Source organism: Telopea speciosissima, chromosome 4 (assembly GCF_018873765.1).
Source record: "Telopea speciosissima isolate NSW1024214 ecotype Mountain lineage chromosome 4, Tspe_v1, whole genome shotgun sequence".
Lineage (NCBI taxonomy): Eukaryota > Viridiplantae > Streptophyta > Magnoliopsida > Proteales > Proteaceae > Telopea > Telopea speciosissima.
The window spans coordinates 5,173,363-5,190,261 of NC_057919.1; the positions used below are offsets into that span (position 1 = coordinate 5,173,363).

A 16,899-nucleotide genomic window follows, 5' to 3' on the forward strand; every position below is an offset into this window, starting at 1 on the left:
CGGATTTTTGCAGGTAGAAATTTGAACTTTGAAGAACATCATAACTACAGTTGCAGGATCTCCTTCGACTGGCCACAGTGAAACTGCTGAAAAGAGAAAGTGAAGTTGCAGTCGCTGGTGGTGAAGAACATGGTCGCCGGAATGATTACTTCTTGGCCGGTGATGGATTGAGAGAAGTTTTAGTCGCCGCTTGTTCTTCAACCCCTCTCCTCTGCTCGTTTGAAAGGATCTCGATTGAAAGAAAGATAAGTTTTGGTCATTTATAATTAAGGGTATTTTGGTCACAATAGGTATTTTACTAACACCGCTAACGGACTGAGGTTAAGTGAAACCTAGATTGAGCAGCAAGGAAGATTTGAGTATTTCTCAGAAACACAAGAGATTCCTGAATTGTCAGAGAGGTCAGGGAGATCCAAGTAATTTGGTCTAATACAAAAAAGAAAGAGGCTTAATTGAATTGACCTGAAAAGGGTACAATTTGTATTCATAAAGATAAGTATATGTGTATTGACTTTTATGGAGTATGGGGCACAAGAGTTAGTGAAATTTATTCAAAGAGCTCCACATGAACAGTGATATATAGGGGATGTGCAATTTCATTTTTGAGCTAGTGTTGCACAAATCATTTTTCCTTTAAATATTATTTTATTTTGTAAAAAATTTGTTAAACGGTTATGTCCTTTTCTAATACACACATAAATGATTAATATGTTTTACTATTAAAAGACATGTTTGTGTGGTCAACATGCATGTCTTGTGGGAAAAAGAATGAGTGTTGCACATGTCTTTTGAAGATAACCCTTGATGATGTATTTTCCTGTCTTATATATAAAGAGCCTATTTCTTTCATAATTAAGAGGCAATCTCAAGTTCTCAACTTAAGTTTTCTCTTGGCTTTCTTTTCCAGTGTTTTGTATCCAATTGAGTATAACCCCTTAAACTAGTACCGCTGTCTTGAATGCATCATAACCGCACCAACAATACAAAAAAAAAAAAAACCCCCGCCCCCCCCCCCCCCCCCCCCTTTTTTCTATTTTTTTTTTTTTTTTTTTGTTTGTATTTGTGTTGTTTTTTGTGTTTTAAAAAAAAAAAAAAAAATACTGATTCAGATATATGTATTCTCTTCCCCTGGTGATATGTGTTAACGTGCTTGTTTTAGATGAATATTTTCCAACAACCATGAAGTGGAAAATATCTTTCACAATTCTAATTTAAGGGTAAGATCCCATTGTTGAAGAGATTTTCTTATCACCAATGGTGAGGAGAAACTGAGTACATCTATATTGTAGTACAAGGAAAAAGAACTGCACGATACCAAATTGTAGATTTCAGTGCGTCTCTCACAAAATGAGATGTGGGATATCCACAATGAGACCTTGTCTCCTATTCTGATTCATGAGGCCTCAATTTGGATATTATCATTCTCTACATTGTCATCGGCTTTGCATGCAGATTTCTTAGAACAATTATAATTTTTTTTAGGTTGTACACCTAATATTTTGGTAATATAGTTCAACTGATCAAAGCACCACCCTATCAAGGTTATAGCCATAGGTTCGAACCCTTGGTCTTACTTCAATTTCTGTCTCCAAGCTTAACTCAACGTAACTCTTTTTTTTTTTAATTTTTTAATTTTTAGAAACAATGTCAAACTAAAATACCAAACAAGCATTATTTCTCCCTGAAAAGGAGATGATTGCAAGGAACCCTCTCCCTACAATTAATGTGAAAAATGCAAAGCTGGTGCCAGGTGTAACTCCACCACTTCTCCCTATAACTCTCTTTTCACTATCCACTAATAATAACTCATCATGAATAATAAAATAACTACAACAACAATTACATTATAACCAACAACAAATAACCACATGATAATCAACATCGCTCATTGCTATAGTGCTACCCCTAACTCCGTCTATATAGTTGACTTGATGAAAGGAATCTTCTATCCAAACACGTAACAGTCTTCTTAATCCTGTTGTCCTCCCTAGTAACAATACTAAACATCGGCTATACCAGATATGATAAAGATACCTTGAACTTGCCTGGTCCTAGAAATCGAAGTCCTTATTTTTTCTTTTCCGTAAAATTTCTAAGGAAGTTGGAAACAAATCTTGACAGAAAAATTTGTGTGGTGTTGAATTTGGGTCAGACCACATTACTAAAGCTGGTCCTAAGGACTACCTCACCACTGCTTCATGGTAGTAAGGTTGGTCCTGTGCCAATATAACTATAGTTTAAGGATGTACATGCTTCCCGTTTACTTTTGAATTGTTGACCTGTTGTTAGAATAAGAAACAAAAAAATCTTAAAAATAGTATCATAGGACTAAGTGTCCCTCCACCCAAGACAGTTCACTCACTATTCTAGGGTTTAGTATGTTCCAAAATACCCTCCCGATACCTTTTTCCTTCCTTTCCTATCCCACAGCGGATGGGATCCGTAGGTGGAGGGAAACTCGTCCTACGAATTAAGAAGAGGATGATGTTATTTTTTTGTTTTATCCAACAAGGGGTAGAAAAAATTTGAGATTTTTTTGACTCCATAGCGATGAAGACTTCAAGAGTTTCTCTAATCACGCAATCTGACCTTATCATTCGATCAAAGAAGGGAGCTTTAAACCTTCCACAATGGGAAGTGAAAGTTAATGACAAGACTCATTGTCCAAGGAATGGTTCCAAATATCAAATGAGACCAATACAAATTTTGATAAGTGAAACTATGGTCTAAAGAATTCAATCATCGAATCAAATCACTTTTGATGCTAGGTGATAAAAAACTTAACAAAAAAATTGTAAATCATCTTCTACGGCTCTACTTTGCTCTAAGATTTTTGTCAGGTGACGGATAGCCTTTTTTTGACGTCTTTCACTTTATTTCATGTAGCCTTCTCATAGACAACATTTTCTGTTACTCGAACCATGACATGGTGTCTGACTTTGATACCAAATTTTAAGTACTTGAACGATACACCAAGAACTCAGTGATGATGTAACGCGTTAAATCAAATCCTTAACTTATCTCATACTAGGTTGATATAATCTAGCGCACATACACTAGATCAAGCCCATTAAACACATAACATAAAGGTTTTGACATTAATAATCTTTAAAAAAAATGGATATTCTCAATATGATTAATGGTAGTCTCTGTTGATTTGTTATATATAAGACAAAGATCATCATTAAATTGACGTTTTCAATATTAAAGATGTCATATTATTTTACTATCATGGTTACAAGCTCTATATAACAAATCATAGTTACAACAAGCAAAACCCTTAGAAAAAAAAAAAAAAACACTTGCAATGACCCCCATTCCACCCTCCCTCTCAAAAAACCAATCTAGACACAAAAATTAAAAATCTCATGATTTTGGTGAAAAAGTTGGATAATGGACAAAAAAATTGACTCAAACATAAAGAAATGCTAGTGTGAAAGGTGCATCCCCATCATACGACAGCCCAACCACTGAATGTGAAGTGGTGACGTGGAAGTTGTAATTTTATCAAAACCCAAAAATACCCTTTTGATGTAGTGAAGCACCTATTTTACCCTTGTATACTTTAACCTCAACCATCCTTCTCTTCATCCTTCCCAACTAAAAACTTTTTCAGACAGAACCACCGACCTGCAACCTTACCTCCACTGCTATGATACACTCCGGCAACAATTGACAAAGAAAGGCTTCACCCCTACGCCCATTGTACTCACTCCGGCAACCGTAGTAATCATCTCTCTTCAATCCTAAATCCCAATCCGTTGCTTCAATCCCATCGATGATAACACCAATCCCTACTCATCCACCGTAATCATCCCATCTCTATTCTAACCACTGAGTTAAGTATTTATCATCACAAAGAGAAACAAATGGGACCATCACATCGATGAATTATAGATCCAATATTACTTCTAAGCAATACTAAAGCAACGAAGGAGATCGGATAGCTATCATGTCCAATCATGAAATACTTATCTTAACGAAACACATCAAACGCTTCTCTCAAATCCCTCTCCCCATCATCATTTCCCTTCACTTCCTCTTCCTCATCTTCCTTCTTTCCTCGATTCCTCCCCCCATCGAATCATATAATTCATAGAACCCATCAAGATCGATGAGCCCATCACCATTAGAATTCAAATCTGCAACCATGCTTTCCACTTCTTCCTCTGTAGTGAACAAACCCATATTCTTCAGGGACTCCCCTAATTCTTGCTTCCTTATGAACCCATCTCCGTTCTTGTCGAAGGTAGTAAAAACCCTCTCCAGCTCCACTTTGTCGTGGCTATGGGCGTTGTTCTTATCTTTATTCTCTTCTTTCATTGAAGGTTCAGTGATGGAAGTTGAAATAGTTGTGGTGGACATGGTGGATGAAATAGTGAGAAACAAAGATCGAAGCCAAGCAAGAAACTTCTCAGGAGGAACAGAGAAAATGAGAGGATTTATAAGACTACAGAGGAAGATAACTCCCAATAACACAAAGCTCAGAAGCTGCAGCATCTTCTAAAACTACCCAATGAGGAGATGCCATGCTTTTCGCAAATTGAAGTGGCTTTGATTGGGGAAACAACCAAAACATCACCCAGTTTTGTGCAAGAAAGCAAAAAATATGCCCTAATTTCACACAAAAGAAGTGAAATGAGAGAAATGGAATGGAGATAAAGAGAGAATAAGGAGAGAATAGGGGGGATGATCAATCTCTCCTCTGAATGTTGGACAAAGGAATGAAAATTGATTACAAGAAGGAGAAAAAGAAAAATGAGAATTCGAAGTCGACAAAAACGAATGTTCGCAAACCCAAAGGATCCCATCTTTTTTCTGGATTAAAACAACGAAGAGCGAGCGAGGTAAAAAGAGCATTCAGGTGAGACAACGGGCATTTGATGCAAAGTGGGTGAGATATGCATCCGCTAACATGTTTCCAAGCTGAACCTGAGCCTCCGTAGTGAGGTGGAGATTGTCCTTGAGCGACAACCCTTTCGCGTCGACGCATACAACGTTCTCTAGATTGATTCCCAGTTGTGCTTCTCTGATCCTCTCTATGAATTGCGCATTCCCAGATGCAATAGCGACCTGCATTCATGCTCACATCCGAATATCAATACAAACACTTTAAATCAATTTAGATTGGTTGATTTAGATCTCAACTTCCTGGCAAGCAAAGAGAAAGTTTTGAAGCTTTCTCTATGCCCCCAGATCCAGAGCAGTAAATCAGGGAGGGCAGTAGAGACAGAAATTGGATTGAAATTGGATTTTGGGTTTCACACTAAGAAGAGCTTCTTCATAGAGAAAGCCAAGAAAAATGAACTCTGACCTGGATGAAAGGGAGGGAAGGGGAATGGAGGTCGAAACGGAAGTCTCGGATGAGTTTCTCCATGTTTGCCTTGTAGAAGTGTGCATCGTGTTGGGAAAAGGTGTCGCTCTCACCCTGGTACCAAAGCACGGCCTTGATCTCGCCACTACCCTCTTTCACCGACTCTCTGGCCCTCCTCACCATATTCTTATACAGGTGGTGCCCTCGCTCCCACTCCTTGATCGCCGTCCCACCCACTGCGCACGGCACCAGACCAATCACGCTCACGTTCGAGCCCCTGGATCGGATGGCATTGGCAAAGGACATGCCAGGTCCAACCCCGCAGACCTTCTTGGTGTCTATGTCGGTGTGGAGGGGTTCATGGGCCTCTTGCCACTGCAATCCCGCGTTCAACCGGAGGATCGAAGGGTCAGGCCGGCACTCAGGAGGCACCACTCCGTCCCACTTCTTGTGTGGGGTTCCACTAACGCCTCCTCTTCCGGCCATGTTGCTCTGCCCAGATAAGATGAAGATCTGCTTCTTGTCATCCATTAACCCTTCTTCGCTTTGCTTCAAACTCGCCTTTTCAATCTCCTTCCCTTTGATTTCTTCTGTTGACCCCTTTCTCCAGGAAGTGCTTTACTCTCTCAGAGTCTTATCTAAAATCAGTTACAAGTTTCAACCCTTAACTCTCTCTCTCTCTCTGTCTCTCGCTCTCGCCAGTGGCCCTGCGATGTGCTCCGGGGAACGGTGCCATGGGTCCCATCATTGATTGAATAATCTTGACCGCTCAATCTACCTCTCTCCGCCACACCCTCTTACCCCAATCAGAACCAACTGCATCTCTTCTTGAAAGGTAAAAGGAAACTTTTTTATTTTGATGGGAAATCATTAGGTAAACAAACGAGCTATAATGATTAATGACCACACAAGTCCCTCAGCCTCGTGCAACCGTAAGGTTGTTCAATTGTGATCATTGTGATCAAAAGGTCACGGGTTTAAGTCTGGAAACAGTTTTTTTACGAAGGGTAAAACTGCTTACATTATAGCCCTCCATAGACCCCACAGTGGAGAGAGCCTCTTGCACTGGATACGCCATTTTCAAGTGCTTAGCCACTTTATACAATTCAACTCAGGGTAAAACCCAATTAAATGGGGTCAGTAATCAGTTACATGGGTTCTTTTTCTCCAATTATTTTTATTCAAAATCATACTTGTTAGTCTCCTAAAGCTATGCAAGTCTTTCCTCACTTCTCCTAGTGTCATTTTAAGTTTTTGCACATGTCCATGTCACTACCTCAAACAATTTTTTTCCATACATGTATTATTGGAGCTACTCCTAAATTAGTTCTAATTTGTTTATTCCTTGATTTCTCTTTTCTATATTTATCTTACCATCCCGATTTCTTTTATACTAAATTTATTTATATGTTGTTTTCTTTAGTCCAATATTCAAGATCATACATCATTGTTAACCATTTATCGGTCTTACAAATTTTTTTGGGGGAAAAAACCGCTAAACGATCGCATAGTTCCTATGCCAGGACACAAGAGCATAAAAAAGACCCCTTAATAATGGAAACAAAAATCCCAATTCAAGCCAATGCCTTTGTGCGCATTCTCATTGGCCCCATGTTGGCACAGGTTTGCGTTCTCTTGCCCTTCTTAAAGAAAAAAAGTTTTGAAGGATTGCATCGAATTCACAACATTCCGAACACACACCTCCACTTCATCCATTCAATTTTAATTCTTTGTGCAACATCATATCCCTTATTTCTCATTCTTTATTTATGACTGAACCTAAGTACCCAAAATTTTCATTTTGCAATAACTCCCTATCATCAATTTTTCACTGTGCGCACTCTCATTGGCCCCATGCTGGCGCAACTTTGCATTCTCTTACCCTTTTTAAAAAAAAAGAAGTTTTGAAGGATTACATCAAATACACAACATTCCGAACACAAACCTCCACTTCATCCATTCGATTTTAATTCTTTGTGCAACATCACATCCCTTATTTCTCATTCTTTATTTATGATTGAAACTAAGTACCCAAAATTTTCATTTTGGAGTAACTCCCTATCATCAATTTTTCACCACCCATTGTCAATCCTATTTTCCACAATCAAATTTTGAATTTCTCTTTGCTTTGGTTTCATCCATCAAAACAATATCATTAGCAAACACCATATACTAAGAAATCCAATCTTAAATGTCTTTAGTCAACTCATCTATAAATAAGGCAAACAAATATAGTTTTTTTTTTTGGGTAGGCAAACAAATATAGTCTCAAAGGAAGGAAGAGAACAATGGGCAATTGCGCCAATTGTCCATTAATTGAACAGGGAAGTAGCTTAAAGTTTACAACATTCAACTAGTAAGTATTTTGACTAATTGAACAGGATATATAGATTAGAGCCTCAAACCATCAACTAAATATCTAACTGGTGGATAAAAACTGTAAGAACATTATGGCTGTTTGGTCTTTAACAAAAACACGTATTGAGGGAATTATGGCTGTTTGGTCTGCACCAAACTTTGAGGGCCAACAGCCAAAACCTAGCTACACTATTGACACTTTACTCTCATTTCCCTCTTGTAAGTCCAACAGGGTTCAGAGGCTTCAGACTGCGTGAAGGTAAGGACTAAGCAGCCATAAACATATGACCATGAGTTCTACCCATTATACTTACCAATTTGAGCCACTAGTAATCTCAACATGGAACTATGGAATTCAACAATGATCCCCCCTCCCCCCTCTGGCCCCTCCAATATAGGAAGTAAAGGCAGGTTTTGATTAAAATAGAAAATAAGTAGAGGTTCAGAACAGAAGTAATAGCCACTAGTAATCTCATAATGCATTCAATCGTTTCTAGTGCTTCATCCATTCCCCTCTTTTTCTCTTTGGTGCAAAAGTGAAGGTTCATAACAGAAGTAATCCACAAATTTCTAGGTAAAATCATGAATCTTTTGAAGTTGACGCACACTCATAGATCACAGTGATACACTACCATGTTTCCTTGTTTCCTTGTTCAGAGTTACACACAAAATGAAGCAATTGTCAAAACATTCTCCAGGCCAACACAATCAAAGACTAATGGCACAGAAAAGGTTAGTTATGTAATCAGAATGTGCCCATAACATAAAAATACGACGGTTCTGTGACAATGAATGGCCACATTCATAAATCCCAAAACACACAGACATACTTGCTTTAAATGAAGTGAAGAAAAAGAAATTCAAAGATTCAATATGATGTTCAAATATTTTGACATAGGTAATTTCTCAGATTGACAAAATGATACATCAAAAGAAGGCTAGCTGCTAAAAATTTAGCAAACTCTAAGTGGTGTAAAGCCATACAGAAATGGCATCATTTATCATTTTCCAACTCTACAAAAAAAAAACAGGGTAACAGGGTTCATCTGATGCAGTCTCCTCCCTCCACAGTTATCCTAAAGTGCTGGAATGAATAGGCACACCTGAAGCAAGGAAGTCAGTATTGTGAGATGAAATAATAGTACAAATAGAAGGGACAAACAAAACCTAGTGGGTATAAAAGATGGATTAACCAATAAATCTGTCAAGTTGAATTCTAGAATTATATGCTATATAACCACACCTATGGCGTTCATGAAATTTTGTTCCATGCTGTATAACATCAGCAAATAAAGAAGAGCATTTTGAACACACACACACCCCCCCTACCAAAAAAAATGACGAATTTGAAAGAGAGAGCCTGTTTGAAAACCTGATTCAATCCAAGTAACATGATTCTTTGCACAGGAAGGGTCTCAACAACTAATGAGTGGAGAGCCACTACAATGGACATCAGATGCATCAGATATCCTTTGTCTTGGAGACAATGTTGAATTGGCCACACTATCAACCTCAAGAGTCAAGATATTTTTCCTCTTCTGAGTTTCTATTTTTGGAGTCTCTTCCTCAACCTCAAGAACAGGACTCAAAGACTTTGGATGATTCTGTTGCTGGGATATCATGGCTTGTGCTTCTGCCACTGCTGAACCACTGTCATCAGCTGCATATAATATCCTCTGTATCGCACTGACAATCTGTATGTACAGAAGAGATGATTTCACAGATACTATTATCATTACGGTATATAATTTAGTTTGCATTACTAGCAACTGTGCAGGAAAAAGCTAAACTAATAAACAAGGATGATGAAAGAGAACCGGTAAGTGCTCAATTTCAGGACTCTGGCATAAAATTTCAATATCCCTCAATTTCGCAAAGTAGAAATCTCTCTCCTTCTCAAGGCTATCTACTGAGAGCTTCAGCTCGGTGATCTGCATTCAAATCAAATGAGATTACATTCCAACACACACAAAAACAGAGGGGGAAAATTTGAAGTATCTTTTTTGCATTTTCTTGTATCACCTGTTCATCATAAGCAGGCCCTCCATTAAAAGCAGATGGTCCATTAGAAGCAGGTTTTGCAGTCTTAAGGGATGGATTAGTTGAGCTAACAGAAGATGCCTCGTTCCTTCGACTATTGTGAGAGGAATGAGTTTTGGAAGCAGTGGTTGAGGACTTGGTTGAAGCCTGTGTGGGTGCAGTTCTCTTGCTTGTTTCTTTTCCACCTTTGCAAGTCTCTCTCCTTTCCAGAGGATTGTAACTGAAATAGACAGTCAAGAATAAAATCCTGAAACACGAATGTGGATTTTTCGGCCAGTTGGGGGCAGAGAAAATGACCATTATATGGGATTTTATTCTTAAGTACCTTTGTTCCGTGGTGGAGATTACATACTAAAAGCAATTTACATTGTTATTTCAAAACATCATAGAAACGGAAATTACACAGAGGACATGAGGGTTACCTGTGCAGAAGTCCACCATTGACGGAATCACAGTATCTCTTCATCCACTGCATGAACTCCAGGTTATCAAGGGGTCTTCCCTTCACTAGCTTGTTCACTTCAATGTGCTGAAGCCCCAAAAAAAACAACATAAATCAGAAAAGGAACAAAATTTCAAAAACCCTAAAACCGTCACTTTTCCTACACAGAGAATTAAAACCAGAAATAGATAGATGGGGACTGCAAAATCAAAGAATAAATAAAGAAATCTATCGAACCCATAAAAAACCCTATCCAAAATAATGAGTGAATATGAGAGAGACAGAAGACAGAGAGCGTGAAGACAATGAACCTTTGTGATCTTGAGTTTATTGAAGACATCCTGAAGAACCTTGTAGTTCTGGATCATCTCGTATTCGCTCTTGGCATCAAAGTTGACCTTATGCATCGGAACGATCCCTGGGTGAGCAGCGTCCATCAGTTGGCACTGGATAGCACCGGGCGCGGCCTGTGTGAAAATTTCTCACGCAATTAAAAAAAGATACAAAGAAAATGCGTCTTTCAAGAAGATGGTGATGAGGAAGAAAAAAGAGGGAACAGAAGGAAGATAATTCAGAAAGGTTAGGGTTAGGGTTTGTGTAGAAAATCTAACCTCTTCGACCTTAGAAAGATTGAGTTGAAGAGTTGAGTTGATCCAGGCAAGGATTTCTGATCTTCCTACGAAGTAAGCAGAATCCATCATTCCGATGTTCGTCGCCATTTCTTGGACCTTAGTTTCTTTTACTTCTTTATAACTGCAATTCTCTTGTTTTTGTGAGAGACGGAGTGAGAGGAGAAGATGAAGCTGGAGAGAGAGAGTAAGAAAATAGGGTTAGAGCTTAAGAGGAGGAGCGATTGGGGTTTGAGGGCTTGAGGCTCCCTTGACCTTGAAGGGGTTTGTTTTTTCAAAAAGGGGGAGAGCGGGATCTTGAGGGTTGGGATTCTTTATTACATAATTCAAAGTTTCAAACTGATTATATGTCCGTTGAGAAATGGGGCCGTTTCCCACGTTTGCAAGGAAGAGAGCTACTAGCGAAGGTCACGCGGTAGGAACTAGGAACCTTGTCGATACGTTCACGGTCGGACCGCCAAGAATCATTGCAAATCAGTAGTTCGGACAATCTGCGATCAGACAATTTCCGAATGATTCCGGTTTTAGTGTAGAGGTGGCCTTTGCAATCCAATTGATGGGAGCCCGATGAGCGGGGCCCACTCAAGAGAAATCACTTGGTTGAGAAAGGGACGGACGGTAGTCTTCTCTAGTTGAGCATAACACAGTGTCAACTTCTCATTTGTGTGGAGAGTAACTACCCTCCTCATATGTGTAGCTGATCCAGACTCGAGAAAGGGTCCATCACGCACGGAGTGGCACTAAACGGCAGATCCCTCGTGGTGAAATTGGGAACACTGAACACTCTCACAGTGCAGGCTAGGGGTGCAAGTTTAGCCCTGTCGGCCTGAACACGGTCTGGCCCGTCTTGATCCCGAATAGGGCCTGGGTTGAGATATCTAACCCTAAGGGCAAATCAGTGCTTGAAATTTTTGGCCGAGTTAGGGTCGGGTTGGGTAAGAGTTGAGTCATAGAGCTGAGCCCGGCCTGACCCTATATTAAGTTATACTATAAAAAATATATATATTGATATACTATATATATATTATAAACTTCAAATGTCACACATATTTGGTTAGATAATATATTATATATGAAAATAGTAAGTTATACAATATGTTATTATATCTGTTATTTTATGTAAAATTGATAATTTTCTCTCCGACCCAGCCCAACTGAGTCTAGTCCATGCATCTCTCCCTTCCCCACTACATGATCAGGGCCAATCAGGATCAACCCGACCCGACTCTGAGGACGGGTCAAGGTTGGATTTTCTAGGCCCTGAGTTAGGGTCGGGTCGAGCCTGGGCCCATCTAAGGGGACTCAGGGTTGGATTGGGGGTTTAGAAAGCCCGACTCAACCCGACCCTCTTGCAGCCCTAGCGTAGGCAACTCCCCCAATCATAGAGAACATGTTTAAATGTTCTTACCCAAAAAAACAAAAAGAACATGGGCCATGTGGGTTTTGCACTTGGGCCATACTCGTCCGAATATGGTTATATTCTTCATCTAATCTTTAGGTTGGGGCTGGTCCTAACCACCACTCGGTCTTGGTCAATTTTTGGTCTTAACAAATTAGTCTCCATCAATTTATGGTCTTGAAATCCATTCGATCAGTCGGTTATTGGTCCATAATCGGGGTGAAGTTACTTGTGCCAATCAGATTATAATTGGTCTTTAAACAGAATAATTGGGCAACAAATATATCAATTGGGCTTCAACCAAGGCCACGAATGAGTTGATCAAGCCCAGTACCGTGACCACCGAAATAATAATTGGTCTTTAACCGGTTGGCTCCAATTGGCCTATCGGTGCGGCCTAACTTTTAGATGATCATGTCTCTTCCTTCTTTCATCTGCCTGGTGGGCCGACCGTGGCCCAGTTGTTGTAATATACCCATGGATAGGACAATGATTCAGTTCATTGCGTTTATGATGTCTTGACCAACTCTCTGCTTTGGAATTATTGACTGAAAAAATCTGTCATAAAATAACAATTAACGAAAATTTATACGTGAATGATCTCCTCAAAATTAAAATTCAAACATGGGGGCCCAGCAGCCCAAGTGGGTTTATTCCAATGTTAGTGGATCATAATACACTATTACAGCCAGTTAGCGACAAAGGAACACAAAGAAAGACAAACACGTACACGCTCTTCAATCAATCCTATTCCATTCTCACTCCACTCCTGTTTCTCTCAATCCCAATCAAATCACACCCACCAGAACCCTACCACCATTGCCATCAAAAGGATGTTTATCTCATCCATAAGAAAATTAACAATCGATTAGTCAAATCATACATACAACCAGTAACACTGACCGGCCCCACGATCAGCATCTCTCTCTCTCTCACTCCATCATCTCCCTCGATCACTGCTTGTATGCTTAGCAAAGCTTTTGAAGTCGATGAAACACAAGATAAGAAATTAATAAAGAAGATGTAAGGAAGAGGAGGATGGTATCTTATCAAGGACTTGGACAGCTTCCTTCATGGTGGGTCTCTTTTGGGGAACCACGGACGTACAGCCAAACCCCAACTTAAAGCAAGCCAGCAAAGCCTCATCCTTCCCTTCCACGTCAGCTCGGATGGCCACATCAGCCATCCTAAGAACCCGGTTCCTGTCTTCACCGGCCACAAACCAAGTATTCCACTGAGCCAATTCTGCCTCAGAGAGTATCTTCCCGGTGAGAAGCTCTAGTAAGATGACACCAAAGGAGTAGACGTCCCACTTTGGGTTGGGCTTCAGATTCTTGAGGGATTCGGGAGCCGGATATTGGGAATTGCCGCCCATAGAACTAATGCTGGGGCTAGCTCCCGTTGGTAGCTGATCTTGTTGTAGGCTAAGGCTGTCCCTGGACACCGTGGACCTCTTACTCCCGAAATGCCGAGCGGACCAACCCGCTTTGTAGCTATTGTCACCTCCCCACACCAGCCTCTCCAGGCCCAAATCTCCGACTTTAGGCTCCATATCAGCGCCCAAGAGTATGTTGCTGGGCTTCAAATTGCCATGGACGTGTTTCTTCTCGTGTAGGTACGCCAAGCCCCTAGCCACTCCTCTTGCTATCTTCACCCTCGCCTCCCACGGTAGTTGATATGGTGATGAACCCGGTTTCCCTGTACACAACCAAAAATTTCAGTTCTTACACTGCTCTTTTATGGAAATAAAAACTATGAGTATCAAAGAATGATTGGGGTGATGGACCACCAATGACCAAACCGACAAAAAAAAAAAAAAAAAAAACTCTTCACATTTACACGTCACACCGTCTTCTCTTTATGGAAAGTGACACTTGTACTGGCGGTTTCATCTTACAATCTGGATCCTCTTCATCTTATGGGATTTGGTTTACCTGACATGTGACGAAACCCTATGAAAGATGAATAGTAGTTGACTTTTTCATCCACCGCCATTTCGCGCTACGCGTATTTTAGCAAAGAAAAATCTTTTTTTCTAACGTACGCAAAAAAAAATTTGAAGAGTGGAGAGGGAGAGAGCTTACTGTGACAGGCGTTGGCTAAGCTGCCATTGGGGACGTAATCGTAGATGACGAGCTTCTCGTCCGAACCCCAGTAGAACCCTCTGATGCGAACAAGGTTAGGGTGGCGGAGTTTAGCGATGAGTCTGACCTGATTCTCGAACTCCTTCAACTTCTCTACGCCGCTCTCTCCGATTCTCCGCACAGCCAACGTCGTCCCGTCCTCAAGCACCGCCTTGTACACGATGCTCGAACCTGTCGCTCCAAGTATGTAAGCTGAAGCCTTGAGAAGAGTCTCCAGTTCCAGCTCCGTTTCACCGTCCACCGTCACAAGTGATCCTCGTTTCGGTTGCTGCTGATCGTAGGTCACTTGTTCCTCTTCGTTCTCGTCGCTGTCGGAGCTTGTTGATTCCGACGTTTCTTCATCTTTTACGCTTTTCTTTCTCAAACACGACCACGCCAGCCCTTTGGAGTCTAGTGATGAGGACCATTCCTCTTTTCCTTCCTTTTCAAACACCTTCTTTTCTCCGACCCCTGTGCTGCTCACCTTCCTCTTCTTCTTCTTCAATTGGTACACATAAAACAAAATAATCGACAGCAAACCAAGTCCCGCCAAATCCCCAACGACGATGCCCACTATCGCTCCTGGCCTAAGCCCGCTTCGCCCCTGCTGTTGAGTGCCTTGAATCCCATTCCCGCTCGACCCAGTTACAGGGGTTGAGTTTATAGCCTTGGGCATCACTGCAATTGCCGGAGACGTGGCATCGGTGACATTTGGAGGAGTAGAGACCCAAGAAGAAGGAATGGAACATGGTTTGTTAAGGAGTTTCCCACATAGATCAGGGTTCCCGGCAAATGACTCCGTCTTCTGATCACTGAAAGTTCCGGATTCCGGGACTTCTCCGGTTAAATTGTTGAAGGAGAGGTCGAGAGTAACATTGGCAGGGATTTTCTTTGCAAAGTCCTGTGGGATACCTCCGGAGAGCCTATTGTAAGAGAGGTTCAAGTACCGGAGTCTATCTCCTCCGAAATTTGCAGGCAACGATCCGTTGATCAGGTTGGACGACAGATCGATAACTTCTAGACCTTCAAATCCGCTGGGCACACCGCCAGAAAAGTAATTGCTGCTGAGGGAAAGGACGGTGAGATTAGGAAGCGCAGTTAGATTGTCAGGGATCTTTCCCGCCAAGGCATTGTCGGATAGGTTGAGAAATTCGAGGTTATTGAGCCCACCGACATACTCCGGCAACGAACCAGAAAGAACGTTGTTGGAGAGAGCGAGTGATTGAAGCTCAGAAGCGTTGAACAACGAGGCGGGGAGAGTTCCGTTGAGGGAATTATTGGAGAGATCGAGATGGCGAAGGTGTTCGATCATGCCCAGGTCTGGATGAACGGAACCCAGAAGCTGACTACTAGGGAGAACCAAGCTGACGACACGAAGAGAATCGCCCGTGGCCGCAGTCCCAATTCCGGTGCACATAACTCCGTTCCATGAGCAAGGCGTTTGGTCGTCGTAGTTCCAACTCGCTAACACTGACAAAGGGTCACTCAGAACAGAGTACTTGAAGGAAAGTAGAAGAACTCCGTCCATATTTAGCCCAAAAGACCGAGCCACAAGGAGGAGAAGAACAGTAAATCCCGACCAGAAACCGAAACCATTGCTTACGAAACTCATGCTCTCTTCCAGTGATGCATCATCTCGCAGGGCATCTGAAGATGGGAAAAACAAAATAGACGGAGAGATAAAGAAAGGCAAAGACAGACAGGAGAAGGGGGAGAAGCTAGATAATGGATACCTACTACTCTCTACTCCGTAAGCTTTATCGTTTGGTGACCGAATCGATATTGGAAAAAAATTGACAAGAAACAAAAATGGAACTTTGATTTATGATCTCAGCTCACTCAGGTACCATGTGAATTGTGAGTCAGACAGTTAAAAAGGGTGAAGACGCGAAAAAAAGAAATAAATAAAAGGGAAAGACTTTGGTAGCTCACCACAAGGGAAAGTCCCAAAAACACCTCTTCGATCTGCTCTTCTCCTCTGAAATGCAAATTATTATTACCAACCACCTTACAGAGTTATAGTCTTGTACCCTGAAGAAATAGTTAATGCAAACCCACCTCTGTTCTTCCTACCTTCCACCTCTCTCTTCCCTCCTCAATCAGACAATTCCATCACTTATTATGTTAATAAACAAAAGCGGCGTCGAATCAAATCTTTGCTACAAGACACCGATTTGAGTAATGAGTAGGACCATTTCCACAACATCAGTTTGTCCAGTCCCTGTTTCTTCCAAATTCAAGTTTTTTTAAGATTTAACCGCGGGGAAAAGGTTAAAATACTTCTGTCCAGGTGAGAAAGTGAGATTGCAGGGAAAGGAAAAAGGCGGGAAGTAAGAAAAGGTGAACAGAAGCCCTAAATCATATGTGGGGTTCTGGTTTTTATGACTTTATTAGGGGTTTTTGGTTAAAAACTTTAGGAGTTTAGGTAGCTAAACAACTCTACTAATGACTTTGGGTTTATGGTTAAAGACTCTGGAAGTTTAGGTGCCAAACCAACTCTACTAAGGACTTAGAAGCTCGAGATGTAACATTGTTTTACGTCATTTTCTGAATAAGTCTTCTATCTTCTTCTCCTAAACTTTACTTTCTGATAC

At 40.9% G+C, this 16,899-nt stretch overlaps 3 protein-coding genes across 3 annotated transcripts; all 3 read right to left on the reverse strand.

Annotated features, from left to right (window-relative positions):
* Positions 1-4,017: 4,017 nt before the first annotated feature.
* On the reverse strand, positions 4,018-4,521 carry LOC122660595 (calmodulin-like protein 5). Its single transcript, XM_043855969.1, has one exon. The coding sequence runs from the start codon at positions 4,498-4,500 to the stop codon at positions 4,033-4,035; it is 468 nt and encodes a 155-aa protein (XP_043711904.1). The 5' UTR covers positions 4,501-4,521; the 3' UTR covers positions 4,018-4,032.
* A 278-nt stretch (positions 4,522-4,799) lies between these two features.
* LOC122658193 (probable LRR receptor-like serine/threonine-protein kinase At4g37250) lies at positions 4,800-16,252 on the reverse strand. Its single transcript, XM_043853104.1, has 9 exons — positions 14,267-16,252; positions 13,195-13,880; positions 10,466-10,621; positions 10,135-10,241; positions 9,695-9,932; positions 9,490-9,603; positions 9,124-9,366; positions 5,315-5,932; positions 4,800-5,073 (listed from the first exon to the last, which is right to left on the reverse strand). Exons 1-9 carry the CDS (start codon positions 15,915-15,917, stop codon positions 4,861-4,863), a joined length of 4,026 nt encoding a protein of 1,341 aa, XP_043709039.1. The 5' UTR covers positions 15,918-16,252; the 3' UTR covers positions 4,800-4,860.
* Positions 8,482-10,934, reverse strand: LOC122660590 (microtubule-associated protein RP/EB family member 1C-like). Its single transcript, XM_043855963.1, has 7 exons — positions 10,766-10,934; positions 10,466-10,621; positions 10,135-10,241; positions 9,695-9,932; positions 9,490-9,603; positions 9,045-9,366; positions 8,482-8,775 (listed from the first exon to the last, which is right to left on the reverse strand). Exons 1-6 carry the CDS (start codon positions 10,871-10,873, stop codon positions 9,088-9,090), a joined length of 1,002 nt encoding a protein of 333 aa, XP_043711898.1. The 5' UTR covers positions 10,874-10,934; the 3' UTR covers positions 8,482-8,775; positions 9,045-9,087.
* Positions 16,253-16,899: the final 647 nt, after the last annotated feature.